This window comes from Blennius ocellaris, assembly GCF_963422515.1.
Source record: "Blennius ocellaris genome assembly, chromosome: 23".
Lineage (NCBI taxonomy): Eukaryota > Metazoa > Chordata > Actinopteri > Blenniiformes > Blenniidae > Blennius > Blennius ocellaris.
In genome coordinates, this window is record NC_137672.1 from 17,434,002 (window position 1) to 17,448,763 (window position 14,762).

The following is a 14,762-nucleotide window of genomic DNA, read 5'->3' on the forward strand; positions in this document are numbered from 1 at the left end:
TGTCATCTCATTTAGGCTGGTGTGGCAGGCAGTCCGTCACACTTCTAACATACCGAAGTCCGGCACGTCACATATATCATTAGTTCTTTTTAGAATGTATTATGGTTTAATTACAAATTAACCCCAAGGGTCTGTCCTCACGATGAGAAAAACTATCTTTTTCTCCCCATCCTTCTAAAGCCTCCGTCCACACGTCACTATGAACTCGGCTCAACACGAGGCTTCAGGACATGTAGTTCACACTCCAGGCCTTTAGGGGCGCTGTGACTCACCAAACACACCAAAAGCACACAAGAAGACAAAGCACAGAGAACTTTAGAAGTAGATTCGCCGCACTCTTCCTGCTGTTAGCATCATGTAGATTTATATTCTATTTGTAGCCTCACATTTGTAATTATTTTGTTTTCATATGCATTTTTCTCTCTCCTGAAAAATGCTCGGGATAATCTACAAGTGTGCTTCTTCTGACAGCAGGGGGCGCTGTGAGACTGCAGCTACATCAATGGAAAGCTGCGATGTTTACCATGAGCATCATAATCGCAGCTTGTTGTGTGACAGAGGTTAAATCGAGGTTAAATCAGGTCATAATGTTTTGGCTGATTGGTTTATTTTAGATGACTGATGAAGAACAAGTGGGACATTTGTGGGAATGCAGATAGTAACACTTTACCGAGATTAGTTGGACAGTGGCTTAAGTTATTCTGACATAATTGATGTAACATAAAAAAAAAAAATACAAGAAACAAATATCTTAATTTTATTGAATTGTTTTATTTAAGAACAGCTTTGGACATAGAGCTGCAAACTTGACATTTTAATTGATAATGAATAGAACACAACGTTACATTGCTTTTTGTTACATGTGTGAAAATAACACCACGGTACAATGGAAAGTGAATAAAATAATACAATTTCTCAAATCACACCTCTAACTTATTTCCACCTTATGTTTCATTCAGAGACTTTGTGTTTCCAATTTCAAACAATCAACAAACCAAATCAAGTTATTGTATCTGTAGATGAACTCAAATGTAAATATTGATCCACAAAGTGAATGAAAACGTACTTTATTCAACGTTTAGGACTCTGTTAGCAGATTTCTATAAAACATATGAAAACAAGAAAGTGAAGATATTATTTGATAAAATCCCAGTACAACGATTCAGACTGATTCTTAAAATAAACAACAGTATTTGATTGATTAATATGCAATAGTAGATATTTACAGACGTTGTGGAATATTAACTGTTAACTGAGTTACAGAGATGATTTGTTCCAGTGAATGAAATTAAAACAATTTTAAAGCAGTTGAAAAAGTATTGTTACCGCCAGTACTCTGTATCATCAAATACTCAAATGAAACTCCTTGTCGTCACACTCAGAAGAATCCACACATCCCTAATATTAATTGTTCAACTACTAATGTATAGAAAGTTTGACACCATGACATTTTTTTACAATAACTCAAAAAATATATATAATCCTAAACTCAACCTATATTGATAATATTCCACTCACTACACTGACATACCGTAATGTTGACAAAACCTTACATTTTATTGGCATATAAACTTTTCTGGCGACTATTTCAATCATTGAATCATTTCAAAAGTTTTTTAATTGGAAACATGTTTTGTTTACAAATCCATAAAAAGTGTTTCTGCAATGAAAAAAACATTATGATTCCATAATGTATCGATGAAACAGAAAAAAAAAACAGAAAAGCTGTTTATTTTTTTACTTTTTTTCTCAGAAGTATGCTTTTCTATTCACTCTTCAGTTTGCTTGATGATTCACCTGGTGTCTTGGATGTATTCGCTTCTACCTCTTCACCTTCTACCTCTTTGATCTCCACCTGAGTCTTCTTCAGGAATCTCCATTGGTCTTAATCGCAGGACCTCTCGACCCTCTATTAATTAAATCTTTTTATTTGCAGCTTTTGCCACTCCAACTACATCAACCACAGCCCCTAGTGTAGTACCTACAACAGCCCCTAGTCCAGCACCTACAACAGCCCCTAGTCCAGCACCTAAAACAGCCCCTACAGGACCTCCAACAGCCCCTACAGCACCTCCAACAGCGGCTCCCAGAAGACAACCGCTTCTAAGGACCATTGCAATAGCTCCTTTGTCACCAAAAAAAGCTTTTATCAACACGTCTGGTGAAAAGCCATCCATCTTTTTGACTAAAGTCTTGGAGAGGTTTTCCTTTGCCTTCTCTCTGGATCCAGCAGTACGCTGCTCCTGTTCGATGTTTCCCTCCACTGCTTGTAGCATCTCGTTGGTGTAGCAGCCTCCTCCATTCTCCACCATTCCCTTGATGGTGTTGAGCAACTCTCCCACCTGGAACTGGTTGTTTCTGTAAGGATCCTGCTGGTTGCTCTTCCAGTACTTATTGTCAACGACATGGCAGCGGCCAGCACATTTCTCTGAAAGCTCCCGCAGATCCTTGTTTTCACTGACAAAGTCTTTGATTGACGTGTTCTCAGGAAGCTGGTCACCATGAGTGAAGACCAGTACAGCATATTTAAAAACCTCTTCGGAAAAAATCTCTTTTATTTTTGTAATAACCAGCATCTCAAGCTCAGTGTATCTCTCTACTTTGAGGATGATGAGAAAAGCATGCGGTCCAGGTGAGCACTCTACGATACTCTTTATTATCTCATGTTTGACATGTTCTTCATTCTTCCTGTTGTCAAACAAACCAGGAGTATCAATCACTTTGATTTCATCATCGATTTTGGAGGCTGCCTGGCATCTTCTTGTCTGAGAGTTTGCACTGCCATCTACTAGAAACACATTTTCTCCCAGCAAAGTATTGCCAAAGCTGCTTTTTCCTCCTCCAGTTTTTCCCAGCAGGACGATTCTCCAGGGTCCTACCAGAATAAAGTAACAAATTGACATTAGTATTACTGCACATATAGAAACATTTTTCTTGCTTTTATGTTATATTACAAAAAGTTTCAATCAGAAAAGTCAAAGCATCACAAACTTCCCAAATTTCCTCTTTGTCTTGACTCATTGTTTTTGAGTAACTGATTATATTTGCTAAATGCCACATATATTATTGGGTTCTAAAATACAAAGAGGCCTGTGCTGCTTGTGGAGACTTCCTGGAATTGATCAGATAAAGCCCCATGGACTGCTTTACCATGATAAAGAAGAACAAGAAGAATTGAATGTATTTGTTATGTGTCCAGTGGTGGTGAGGACAGCCAGGTCGAGCAGCGGCTTTCACTTCCCACAACCAAGTCTCTTTAAATATAAACTATTAGAACCAGGAAGCTTCCACTCACAAGCTCTTCACTATCATAAGTAATAATATACTGCTGAATTTCCCATAAATGATTTCACAGTTCCTCGATGTGCCTATTGAAGACCACCTCTCAGCTCTTCTAAATGTAAAACAATCTCCTATGTGACCCACTGGAAGGCGTAGGAATCCAGTTAAATCTCAATAACACTCAGGTTAAACTTGTCTGGAAGTGAAACTCACAACTTTCCAACACATTCTTGTTACTCATAAATAACATTTAGTTTATCTGCATATAAATTTGCCTCGGCAACCAAAAGCAAGAAGTCATGTGATTTCTTGTAAATGGGAACGCCTAACAACTCGTGAGAATAAGAATGTGGACTTGTTTTCATGAAAGGACAGGGTGTGGTAGGAAGAATGTTGCAGGTGACGGTAGCAAAACAACCACATTCTGATTGAGAAAACGGAGTGTTTAGGTCTATGATGGAAAGACAACAGAGTTGGCATCGCATTAAAGGTCACCCTGGCCTTGGTGGTTAAAGGACAACTTGTCGTTTGTTGTTGTTGTTGTTGTTTGTCTTTCCACTTTCATGTCTTTCGTGACATTAAAACTCCAATCACAACATTTACGCCTTAGCTACCGAACACAATGCCTAAAGGTTTATTGTGTGATCTGCATGTTTGATTTGGCACAAAGTTAACCTTGTAACCTGTGCAGGTGCGTGTTGAGGGTTTGACTTGAGGAGCCACACTTGTGGGATTCAAAACATTTGTGCAGGAAACCGAAGGTGATTAGTCATGTGATTTCTTGTCAATGAGAACGCGTTTGAGAGAACCAAACAACTCATGAGATCAAGAATGAGGCTTTGTTTTCATGAAAGGACAGCATGTGGCAGAAAGACTGTCGTAGTTTAAAGTATTTATCTTATTGTGGTTGAGAAAAGTTACGTCACTTAAAACATTTATATTTGAATAGTTTCAATCTATCATCTATCATCAATTATATCATAATGGTCAATAGTCTATGTAAAATCCTAAAAAGAAAAATTATTCATTTGAATAAATGGATTATTTATCAAATAATAACAGAATTGGGGCACCACCAGCTAACCTGGAAATAGCTAATACCAAATATCAGTCTCGTATGTAAAAAGGTTATTTATGTCAAAATAGTTATTTAAGTCGAAACTTCCTGGGGAAGTGCGCACTCACGATCCAGGTGGCGGGGGTGGGGGGGGTCACATGACCAATGGCAAATTTTTCCACTCCTGCACATGTGGTCTCTTTGTTCCAACAATTGTTATTGGGATATTAAAAGATATATATTCCTAAAAACTTTTGACGGAGATTGGAGTCCACAATGAAAAAAGTGGAGCAAAAAAATGTGTAAAAATAAGACAATCTGTTGAACCAGTTGAAATGTGGCTTCAGGTAAAAACATTGTCAGAGTAAATGTGGAAAGGTAGATCTCTAATAACTATGACCTCTAAAATCTAAAATGTTTTAACTGTCATCTCATTTAGGCTGGTGTGGCAGGCAGTCCGTCACACTTCTAACATACCGAAGTCCGGCACGTCACATATATCATTAGTTCTTTTTAGAATGTATTATGGTTTAATTACAAATTAACCCCAAGGGTCTGTCCTCACGATGAGAAAAACTATCTTTTTCTCCCCATCCTTCTAAAGCCTCCGTCCACACGTCACTATGAACTCGGCTCAACACGAGGCTTCAGGACATGTAGTTCACACTCCAGGCCTTTAGGGGCGCTGTGACTCACCAAACACACCAAAAGCACACAAGAAGACAAAGCACAGAGAACTTTAGAAGTAGATTCGCCGCACTCTTCCTGCTGTTAGCATCATGTAGATTTATATTCTATTTGTAGCCTCACATTTGTAATTATTTTGTTTTCATATGCATTTTTCTCTCTCCTGAAAAATGCTCGGGATAATCTACAAGTGTGCTTCTTCTGACAGCAGGGGGCGCTGTGAGACTGCAGCTACATCAATGGAAAGCTGCGATGTTTACCATGAGCATCATAATCGCAGCTTGTTGTGTGACAGAGGTTAAATCGAGGTTAAATCAGGTCATAATGTTTTGGCTGATTGGTTTATTTTAGATGACTGATGAAGAACAAGTGGGACATTTGTGGGAATGCAGATAGTAACACTTTACCGAGATTAGTTGGACAGTGGCTTAAGTTATTCTGACATAATTGATGTAACATAAAAAAAAAAAATACAAGAAACAAATATCTTAATTTTATTGAATTGTTTTATTTAAGAACAGCTTTGGACATAGAGCTGCAAACTTGACATTTTAATTGATAATGAATAGAACACAACGTTACATTGCTTTTTGTTACATGTGTGAAAATAACACCACGGTACAATGGAAAGTGAATAAAATAATACAATTTCTCAAATCACACCTCTAACTTATTTCCACCTTATGTTTCATTCAGAGACTTTGTGTTTCCAATTTCAAACAATCAACAAACCAAATCAAGTTATTGTATCTGTAGATGAACTCAAATGTAAATATTGATCCACAAAGTGAATGAAAACGTACTTTATTCAACGTTTAGGACTCTGTTAGCAGATTTCTATAAAACATATGAAAACAAGAAAGTGAAGATATTATTTGATAAAATCCCAGTACAACGATTCAGACTGATTCTTAAAATAAACAACAGTATTTGATTGATTAATATGCAATAGTAGATATTTACAGACGTTGTGGAATATTAACTGTTAACTGAGTTACAGAGATGATTTGTTCCAGTGAATGAAATTAAAACAATTTTAAAGCAGTTGAAAAAGTATTGTTACCGCCAGTACTCTGTATCATCAAATACTCAAATGAAACTCCTTGTCGTCACACTCAGAAGAATCCACACATCCCTAATATTAATTGTTCAACTACTAATGTATAGAAAGTTTGACACCATGACATTGTTTTACAATAACTCAAAAAATATATATAATCCTAAACTCAACCTATATTGATAATATTCCACTCACTACACTGACATACCGTAATGTTGACAAAACCTTACATTTTATTGGCAAATAAACTTTTCTGGCGACTATTTCAATCATTGAATCATTTCAAAAGTTTTTTAATTGGAAACATGTTTTGTTTACAAATCCATAAAAAGTGTTTCTGCAATGAAAAAAACATTATGATTCCATAATGTATCGATGAAACAGAAAAAAAAAACAGAAAAGCTGTTTATTTTTTTACTTTTTTTCTCAGAAGTATGCTTTTCTATTCACTCTTCAGTTTGCTTGATGATTCACCTGGTGTCTTGGATGTATTCGCTTCTACCTCTTCACCTTCTACCTCTTTGATCGCCACCTGAGTCTTCTTCAGGAATCTCCATTGGTCTTAATCGCAGGACCTCTCGACCCTCTATTAATTAAATCTTTTTATTTGCAGCTTTTGCCACTCCAACTACATCAACCACAGCCCCTAGTGTAGTACCTACAACAGCCCCTAGTCCAGCACCTAAAACAGCCCCTACAGGACCTCCAACAGCCCCTACAGCACCTCCAACAGCGGCTCCCAGAAGACAACCGCTTCTAAGGACCATTGCAATAGCTCCTTTGTCACCAAAAAAAGCTTTTATCAACACGTCTGGTGAAAAGCCATCCATCTTTTTGACTAAAGTCTTGGAGAGGTTTTCCTTTGCCTTCTCTCTGGATCCAGCAGTACGCTGCTCCTGTTCGATGTTTCCCTCCACTGCTTGTAGCATCTCGTTGGTGTAGCAGCCTCCTCCATTCTCCACCATTCCCTTGATGGTGTTGAGCAACTCTCCCACCTGGAACTGGTTGTTTCTGTAAGGATCCAGCTGGTTGCTCTTCCAGTACTTATTGTCAACGACATGGCAGCGGCCAGCACATTTCTCTGAAAGCTTCCGCAGATCCTTGTTTTCACTGACAAAGTCTTTGATTGACGTGTTCTCAGGAAGCTGGTCACCATGAGTGAAGACCAGTACAGCATATTTAAAAACCTCTTCGGAAAAAATCTCTTTTATTTTTGTAATAACCAGCATCTCAAGCTCAGTGTATCTCTCTACTTTGAGGATGATGAGAAAAGCATGCGGTCCAGGTGAGCACTCTACGATACTCTTTATTATCTCATGTTTGACATGTTCTTCATTCTTCCTGTTGTCAAACAAACCAGGAGTATCAATCACTTTGATTTCATCATCGATTTTGGAGGCTGCCTGGCATCTTCTTGTCTGAGAGTTTGCACTGCCATCTACTAGAAACACATTTTCTCCCAGCAAAGTATTGCCAAAGCTGCTTTTTCCTCCTCCAGTTTTTCCCAGCAGGACGATTCTCCAGGGTCCTACCAGAATAAAGTAACAAATTGACATTAGTATTACTGCACATATAGAAACATTTTTCTTGCTTTTATGTTATATTACAAAAAGTTTCAATCAGAAAAGTCAAAGCATCACAAACTTCCCAAATTTCCTCTTTGTCTTGACTCATTGTTTTGGAGTAACTGATTATATTTGCTAAATGCCACATATATTATTGCATTCTAAAATACAAAGAGGCCTGTGCTGCTTGTGGAGACTTCCTGGAATTGATCAGATAAAGCCCCATGGACTGCTTTACCATGATAAAGAAGAACAAGAAGAATTGAATGTATTTGTTATGTGTCCAGTGGTGGTGAGGACAGCCAGGTCGAGCAGCGGCTTTCACTTCCCACAACCAAGTCTCTTTAAATATAAACTATTAGAACCAGGAAGCTTCCACTCACAAGCTCTTCACTATCATAAGTAATAATATACTGCTGAATTTCCCATAAATGATTTCACAGTTCCTCGATGTGCCTATTGAAGACCACCTCTCAGCTCTTCTAAATGTAAAACAATCTCCTATGTGACCCACTGGAAGGCGTAGGAATCCAGTTAAATCTCAATAACACTCAGGTTAAACTTGTCTGGAAGTGAAACTCACAACTTTCCAACACATTCTTGTTACTCATAAATAACATTTAGTTTATCTGCATATAAATTTGCCTCGGCAACCAAAAGCAAGAAGTCATGTGATTTCTTGTAAATGGGAACGCCTAACAACTCGTGAGAATAAGTATGTGGACTTGTTTTCATGAAAGGACAGGGTGTGGTAGGAAGAATGTTGCAGGTGACGGTAGCAAAACAACCACATTCTGATTGAGAAAACGGAGTGTTTAGGTCTATGATGGAAAGACAACAGAGTTGGCATCGCATTAAAGGTCACCCTGGCCTTGGTGGTTAAAGGACAACTTGTCGTTTGTTGTTGTTGTTGTTGTTTGTCTTTCCACTTTCATGTCTTTCGTGACATTAAAACTCCAATCACAACATTTACGCCTTAGCTACCGAACACAATGCCAAAAAGTTTATTGTGTGATCTGCATGTTTGATTTGGCACAAAGTTAACCTTGTAACCTGTGCAGGTGCGTGTTGAGGGTTTGACTTGAGGAGCCACACTTGTGGGATTCAAAACATTTGTGCAGGAAACCGAAGGTGATTAGTTATGTGATTTCTTGTAAATGAGAACGCGTTCGAGAGAACCAAACAACTCATGAGATCAAGAATGAGGCTTTGTTTTCATGAAAGGACAACATGTGGCAGAAAGACTGTCGTAGTTTAAAGTATTTATCTTATTGTGGTTGAGAAAAGTTACGTCACTTAAAACATTTATATTTGAATAGTTTCAATCTATCATCTATCATCAATTATATCATAATGGTCAATAGTCTATGTAAAATCCTAAAAAGAAAAATTATTCATTTGAATAAATGGATTATTTATCAAATAATAACAGAATTGGGGCACCACCAGCTAACCTGGAAATAGCTAATACCAAATATCAGTCTCGTATGTAAAAAGGTTATTTATGTCAAAATAGTTATTTAAGTCGAAACTTCCTGGGGAAGTGCGCACTCACGATCCAGGTGGCGGGGGTGGGGGGGGTCACATGACCAATGGCAAATTTTTCCACTCCTGCACATGTGGTCTCTTTGTTCCAACAATTGTTATTGGGATATTAAAAGATATATATTCCTAAAAACTTTTGACGGAGATTGGAGTCCACAATGAAAAAAGTGGAGCAAAAAAATGCGTAAAAATAAGACAATCTGTTGATCCAGTTGAAATGTGGCTTCAGGTAAAAACATTGTCAGAGTAAATGTGGAAAGGTAGATCTCTAATAACTATGACCTCTAAAATCTAAAATGTTTTAACTGTCATCTCATTTAGGCTGGTGTGGCAGGCAGTCCGTCACACTTCTAACATACCGAAGTCCGGCACGTCACATATATCATTAGTTCTTTTTAGAATGTATTATGGTTTAATTACAAATTAACCCCAAGGGTCTGTCCTCACGATGAGAAAAACTATCTTTTTCTCCCCATCCTTCTAAAGCCTCCGTCCACACGTCACTATGAACTCGGCTCAACACGAGGCTTCAGGACATGTAGTTCACACTCCAGGCCTTTAGGGGCGCTGTGACTCACCAAACACACCAAAAGCACACAAGAAGACAAAGCACAGAGAACTTTAGAAGTAGATTCGCCGCACTCTTCCTGCTGTTAGCATCATGTAGATTTATATTCTATTTGTAGCCTCACATTTGTAATTATTTTGTTTTCATATGCATTTTTCTCTCTCCTGAAAAATGCTCGGGATAATCTACAAGTGTGCTTCTTCTGACAGCAGGGGGCGCTGTGAGACTGCAGCTACATCAATGGAAAGCTGCGATGTTTACCATGAGCATCATAATCGCAGCTTGTTGTGTGACAGAGGTTAAATCGAGGTTAAATCAGGTCATAATGTTTTGGCTGATTGGTTTATTTTAGATGACTGATGAAGAACAAGTGGGACATTTGTGGGAATGCAGATAGTAACACTTTACCGAGATTAGTTGGACAGTGTCTTATGTTATTCTGACATAATTGATGTAACATAAAAAAAAAAAATACAAGAAACAAATATCTTAATTTTATTGAATTGTTTTATTTAAGAACAGCTTTGGACATAGAGCTGCAAACTTGACATTTTAATTGATAATGAATAGAACACAACGTTACATTGCTTTTTGTTACATGTGTGAAAATAACACCACGGTACAATGGAAAGTGAATAAAATAATACAATTTCTCAAATCACACCTCTAACTTATTTCCACCTTATGTTTCATTCAGAGACTTTGTGTTTCCAATTTCAAACAATCAACAAACCAAATCAAGTTATTGTATCTGTAGATGAACTCAAATGTAAATATTGATCCACAAAGTGAATGAAAACGTACTTTATTCAACGTTTAGGACTCTGTTAGCAGATTTCTATAAAACATATGAAAACAAGAAAGTGAAGATATTATTTGATAAAATCCCAGTACAACGATTCAGACTGATTCTTAAAATAAACAACAGTATTTGATTGATTAATATGCAATAGTAGATATTTACAGACGTTGTGGAATATTAACTGTTAACTGAGTTACAGAGATGATTTGTTCCAGTGAATGAAATTAAAACAATTTTAAAGCAGTTGAAAAAGTATTGTTACCGCCAGTACTCTGTATCATCAAATACTCAAATGAAACTCCTTGTCGTCACACTCAGAAGAATCCACACATCCCTAATATTAATTGTTCAACTACTAATGTATAGAAAGTTTGACACCATGACATTGTTTTACAATAACTCAAAAAATATATATAATCCTAAACTCAACCTATATTGATAATATTCCACTCACTACACTGACATACCGTAATGTTGACAAAACCTTACATTTTATTGGCATATAAACTTTTCTGGCGACTATTTCAATCATTGAATCATTTCAAAAGTTTTTTAATTGGAAACATGTTTTGTTTACAAATCCATAAAAAGTGTTTCTGCAATGAAAAAAACATTATGATTCCATAATGTATCGATGAAACAGAAAAAAAAAACAGAAAAGCTGTTTATTTTTTTACTTTTTTTCTCAGAAGTATGCTTTTCTATTCACTCTTCAGTTTGCTTGATGATTCACCTGGTGTCTTGGATGTATTCGCTTCTACCTCTTCACCTTCTACCTCTTTGATCGCCACCTGAGTCTTCTTCAGGAATCTCCATTGGTCTTAATCGCAGGACCTCTCGACCCTCTATTAATTAAATCTTTTTATTTGCAGCTTTTGCCACTCCAACTACATCAACCACAGCCCCTAGTGTAGTACCTACAACAGCCCCTAGTCCAGCACCTACAACAGCCCCTAGTCCAGCACCTAAAACAGCCCCTACAGGACCTCCAACAGCCCCTACAGCACCTCCAACAGCGGCTCCCAGAAGACAACCGCTTCTAAGGACCATTGCAATAGCTCCTTTGTCACCAAAAAAAGCTTTTATCAACACGTCTGGTGAAAAGCCATCCATCTTTTTGACTAAAGTCTTGGAGAGGTTTTCCTTTGCCTTCTCTCTGGATCCAGCAGTACGCTGCTCCTGTTCGATGTTTCCCTCCACTGCTTGTAGCATCTCGTTGGTGTAGCAGCCTCCTCCATTCTCCACCATTCCCTTGATGGTGTTGAGCAACTCTCCCACCTGGAACTGGTTGTTTCTGTAAGGATCCTGCTGGTTGCTCTTCCAGTACTTATTGTCAACGACATGGCAGCGGCCAGCACATTTCTCTGAAAGCTCCCGCAGATCCTTGTTTTCACTGACAAAGTCTTTGATTGACGTGTTCTCAGGAAGCTGGTCACCATGAGTGAAGACCAGTACAGCATATTTAAAAACCTCTTCGGAAAAAATCTCTTTTATTTTTGTAATAACCAGCATCTCAAGCTCAGTGTATCTCTCTACTTTGAGGATGATGAGAAAAGCATGCGGTCCAGGTGAGCACTCTACGATACTCTTTATTATCTCATGTTTGACATGTTCTTCATTCTTCCTGTTGTCAAACAAACCAGGAGTATCAATCACTTTGATTTCATCATCGATTTTGGAGGCTGCCTGGCATCTTCTTGTCTGAGAGTTTGCACTGCCATCTACTAGAAACACATTTTCTCCCAGCAAAGTATTGCCAAAGCTGCTTTTTCCTCCTCCAGTTTTTCCCAGCAGGACGATTCTCCAGGGTCCTACCAGAATAAAGTAACAAATTGACATTAGTATTACTGCACATATAGAAACATTTTTCTTGCTTTTATGTTATATTACAAAAAGTTTCAATCAGAAAAGTCAAAGCATCACAAACTTCCCAAATTTCCTCTTTGTCTTGACTCATTGTTTTGGAGTAACTGATTATATTTGCTAAATGCCACATATATTATTGCATTCTAAAATACAAAGAGGCCTGTGCTGCTTGTGGAGACTTCCTGGAATTGATCAGATAAAGCCCCATGGACTGCTTTACCATGATAAAGAAGAACAAGAAGAATTGAATGTATTTGTTATGTGTCCAGTGGTGGTGAGGACAGCCAGGTCGAGCAGCGGCTTTCACTTCCCACAACCAAGTCTCTTTAAATATAAACTATTAGAACCAGGAAGCTTCCACTCACAAGCTCTTCACTATCATAAGTAATAATATACTGCTGAATTTCCCATAAATGATTTCACAGTTCCTCGATGTGCCTATTGAAGACCACCTCTCAGCTCTTCTAAATGTAAAACAATCTCCTATGTGACCCACTGGAAGGCGTAGGAATCCAGTTAAATCTCAATAACACTCAGGTTAAACTTGTCTGGAAGTGAAACTCACAACTTTCCAACACATTCTTGTTACTCATAAATAACATTTAGTTTATCTGCATATAAATTTGCCTCGGCAACCAAAAGCAAGAAGTCATGTGATTTCTTGTAAATGGGAACGCCTAACAACTCGTGAGAATAAGAATGTGGACTTGTTTTCATGAAAGGACAGGGTGTGGTAGGAAGAATGTTGCAGGTGACGGTAGCAAAACAACCACATTCTGATTGAGAAAACGGAGTGTTTAGGTCTATGATGGAAAGACAACAGAGTTGGCATCGCATTAAAGGTCACCCTGGCCTTGGTGGTTAAAGGACAACTTGTCGTTTGTTGTTGTTGTTGTTGTTTGTCTTTCCACTTTCATGTCTTTCGTGACATTAAAACTCCAATCACAACATTTACGCCTTAGCTACCGAACACAATGCCTAAAGGTTTATTGTGTGATCTGCATGTTTGATTTGGCACAAAGTTAACCTTGTAACCTGTGCAGGTGCGTGTTGAGGGTTTGACTTGAGGAGCCACACTTGTGGGATTCAAAACATTTGTGCAGGAAACCGAAGGTGATTAGTCATGTGATTTCTTGTCAATGAGAACGCGTTTGAGAGAACCAAACAACTCATGAGATCAAGAATGAGGCTTTGTTTTCATGAAAGGACAACATGTGGCAGAAAGACTGTCGTAGTTTAAAGTATTTATCTTATTGTGGTTGAGAAAAGTTACGTCACTTAAAACATTTATATTTGAATAGTTTCAATCTATCATCTATCATCAATTATATCATAATGGTCAATAGTCTATGTAAAATCCTAAAAAGAAAAATTATTCATTTGAATAAATGGATTATTTATCAAATAATAACAGAATTGGGGCACCACCAGCTAACCTGGAAATAGCTAATACCAAATATCAGTCTCGTATGTAAAAAGGTTATTTATGTCAAAATAGTTATTTAAGTCGAAACTTCCTGGGGAAGTGCGCACTCACGATCCAGGTGGCGGGGGTGGGGGGGGTCACATGACCAATGGCAAATTTTTCCACTCCTGCACATGTGGTCTCTTTGTTCCAACAATTGTTATTGGGATATTAAAAGATATATATTCCTAAAAACTTTTGACGGAGATTGGAGTCCACAATGAAAAAAGTGGAGCAAAAAAATGTGTAAAAATAAGACAATCTGTTGAACCAGTTGAAATGTGGCTTCAGGTAAAAACATTGTCAGAGTAAATGTGGAAAGGTAGATCTCTAATAACTATGACCTCTAAAATCTAAAATGTTTTAACTGTCATCTCATTTAGGCTGGTGTGGCAGGCAGTCCGTCACACTTCTAACATACCGAAGTCCGGCACGTCACATATATCATTAGTTCTTTTTAGAATGTATTATGGTTTAATTACAAATTAACCCCAAGGGTCTGTCCTCACGATGAGAAAAACTATCTTTTTCTCCCCATCCTTCTAAAGCCTCCGTCCACACGTCACTATGAACTCGGCTCAACACGAGGCTTCAGGACATGTAGTTCACACTCCAGGCCTTTAGGGGCGCTGTGACTCACCAAACACACCAAAAGCACACAAGAAGACAAAGCACAGAGAACTTTAGAAGTAGATTCGCCGCACTCTTCCTGCTGTTAGCATCATGTAGATTTATATTCTATTTGTAGCCTCACATTTGTAATTATTTTGTTTTCATATGCATTTTTCTCTCTCCTGAAAAATGCTCGGGATAATCTACAAGTGTGCTTCTTCTGACAGCAGGGGGCGCTGTGAGACTGCAGCTA

General features: G+C 37.9%; 3 protein-coding genes across 3 annotated transcripts; all 3 read right to left on the minus strand.

Annotated features, from left to right (window-relative positions):
- Positions 1–1,916: 1,916 nt before the first annotated feature.
- On the minus strand, positions 1,917–2,903 carry LOC308147316 (GTPase IMAP family member 7-like; the record flags this gene model as incomplete). Its single annotated transcript, XM_080519424.1, has 1 exon — positions 1,917–2,903. The coding sequence occupies one exon, from the start codon at positions 2,901–2,903 to the stop codon at positions 1,917–1,919; it is 987 nt and encodes a 328-aa protein (XP_080375550.1).
- A 3,776-nt stretch (positions 2,904–6,679) lies between these two features.
- Positions 6,680–7,642, minus strand: LOC308147317 (GTPase IMAP family member 9-like; the record flags this gene model as incomplete). The annotated part of the gene is made up of 1 exon (XM_080519425.1): positions 6,680–7,642. The coding sequence occupies one exon, from the start codon at positions 7,640–7,642 to the stop codon at positions 6,680–6,682; it is 963 nt and encodes a 320-aa protein (XP_080375551.1).
- A 3,776-nt stretch (positions 7,643–11,418) lies between these two features.
- LOC308147318 (GTPase IMAP family member 7-like) lies at positions 11,419–12,405 on the minus strand (the record flags this gene model as incomplete). Its single annotated transcript, XM_080519426.1, has 1 exon — positions 11,419–12,405. The coding sequence occupies one exon, from the start codon at positions 12,403–12,405 to the stop codon at positions 11,419–11,421; it is 987 nt and encodes a 328-aa protein (XP_080375552.1).
- Positions 12,406–14,762: the final 2,357 nt, after the last annotated feature.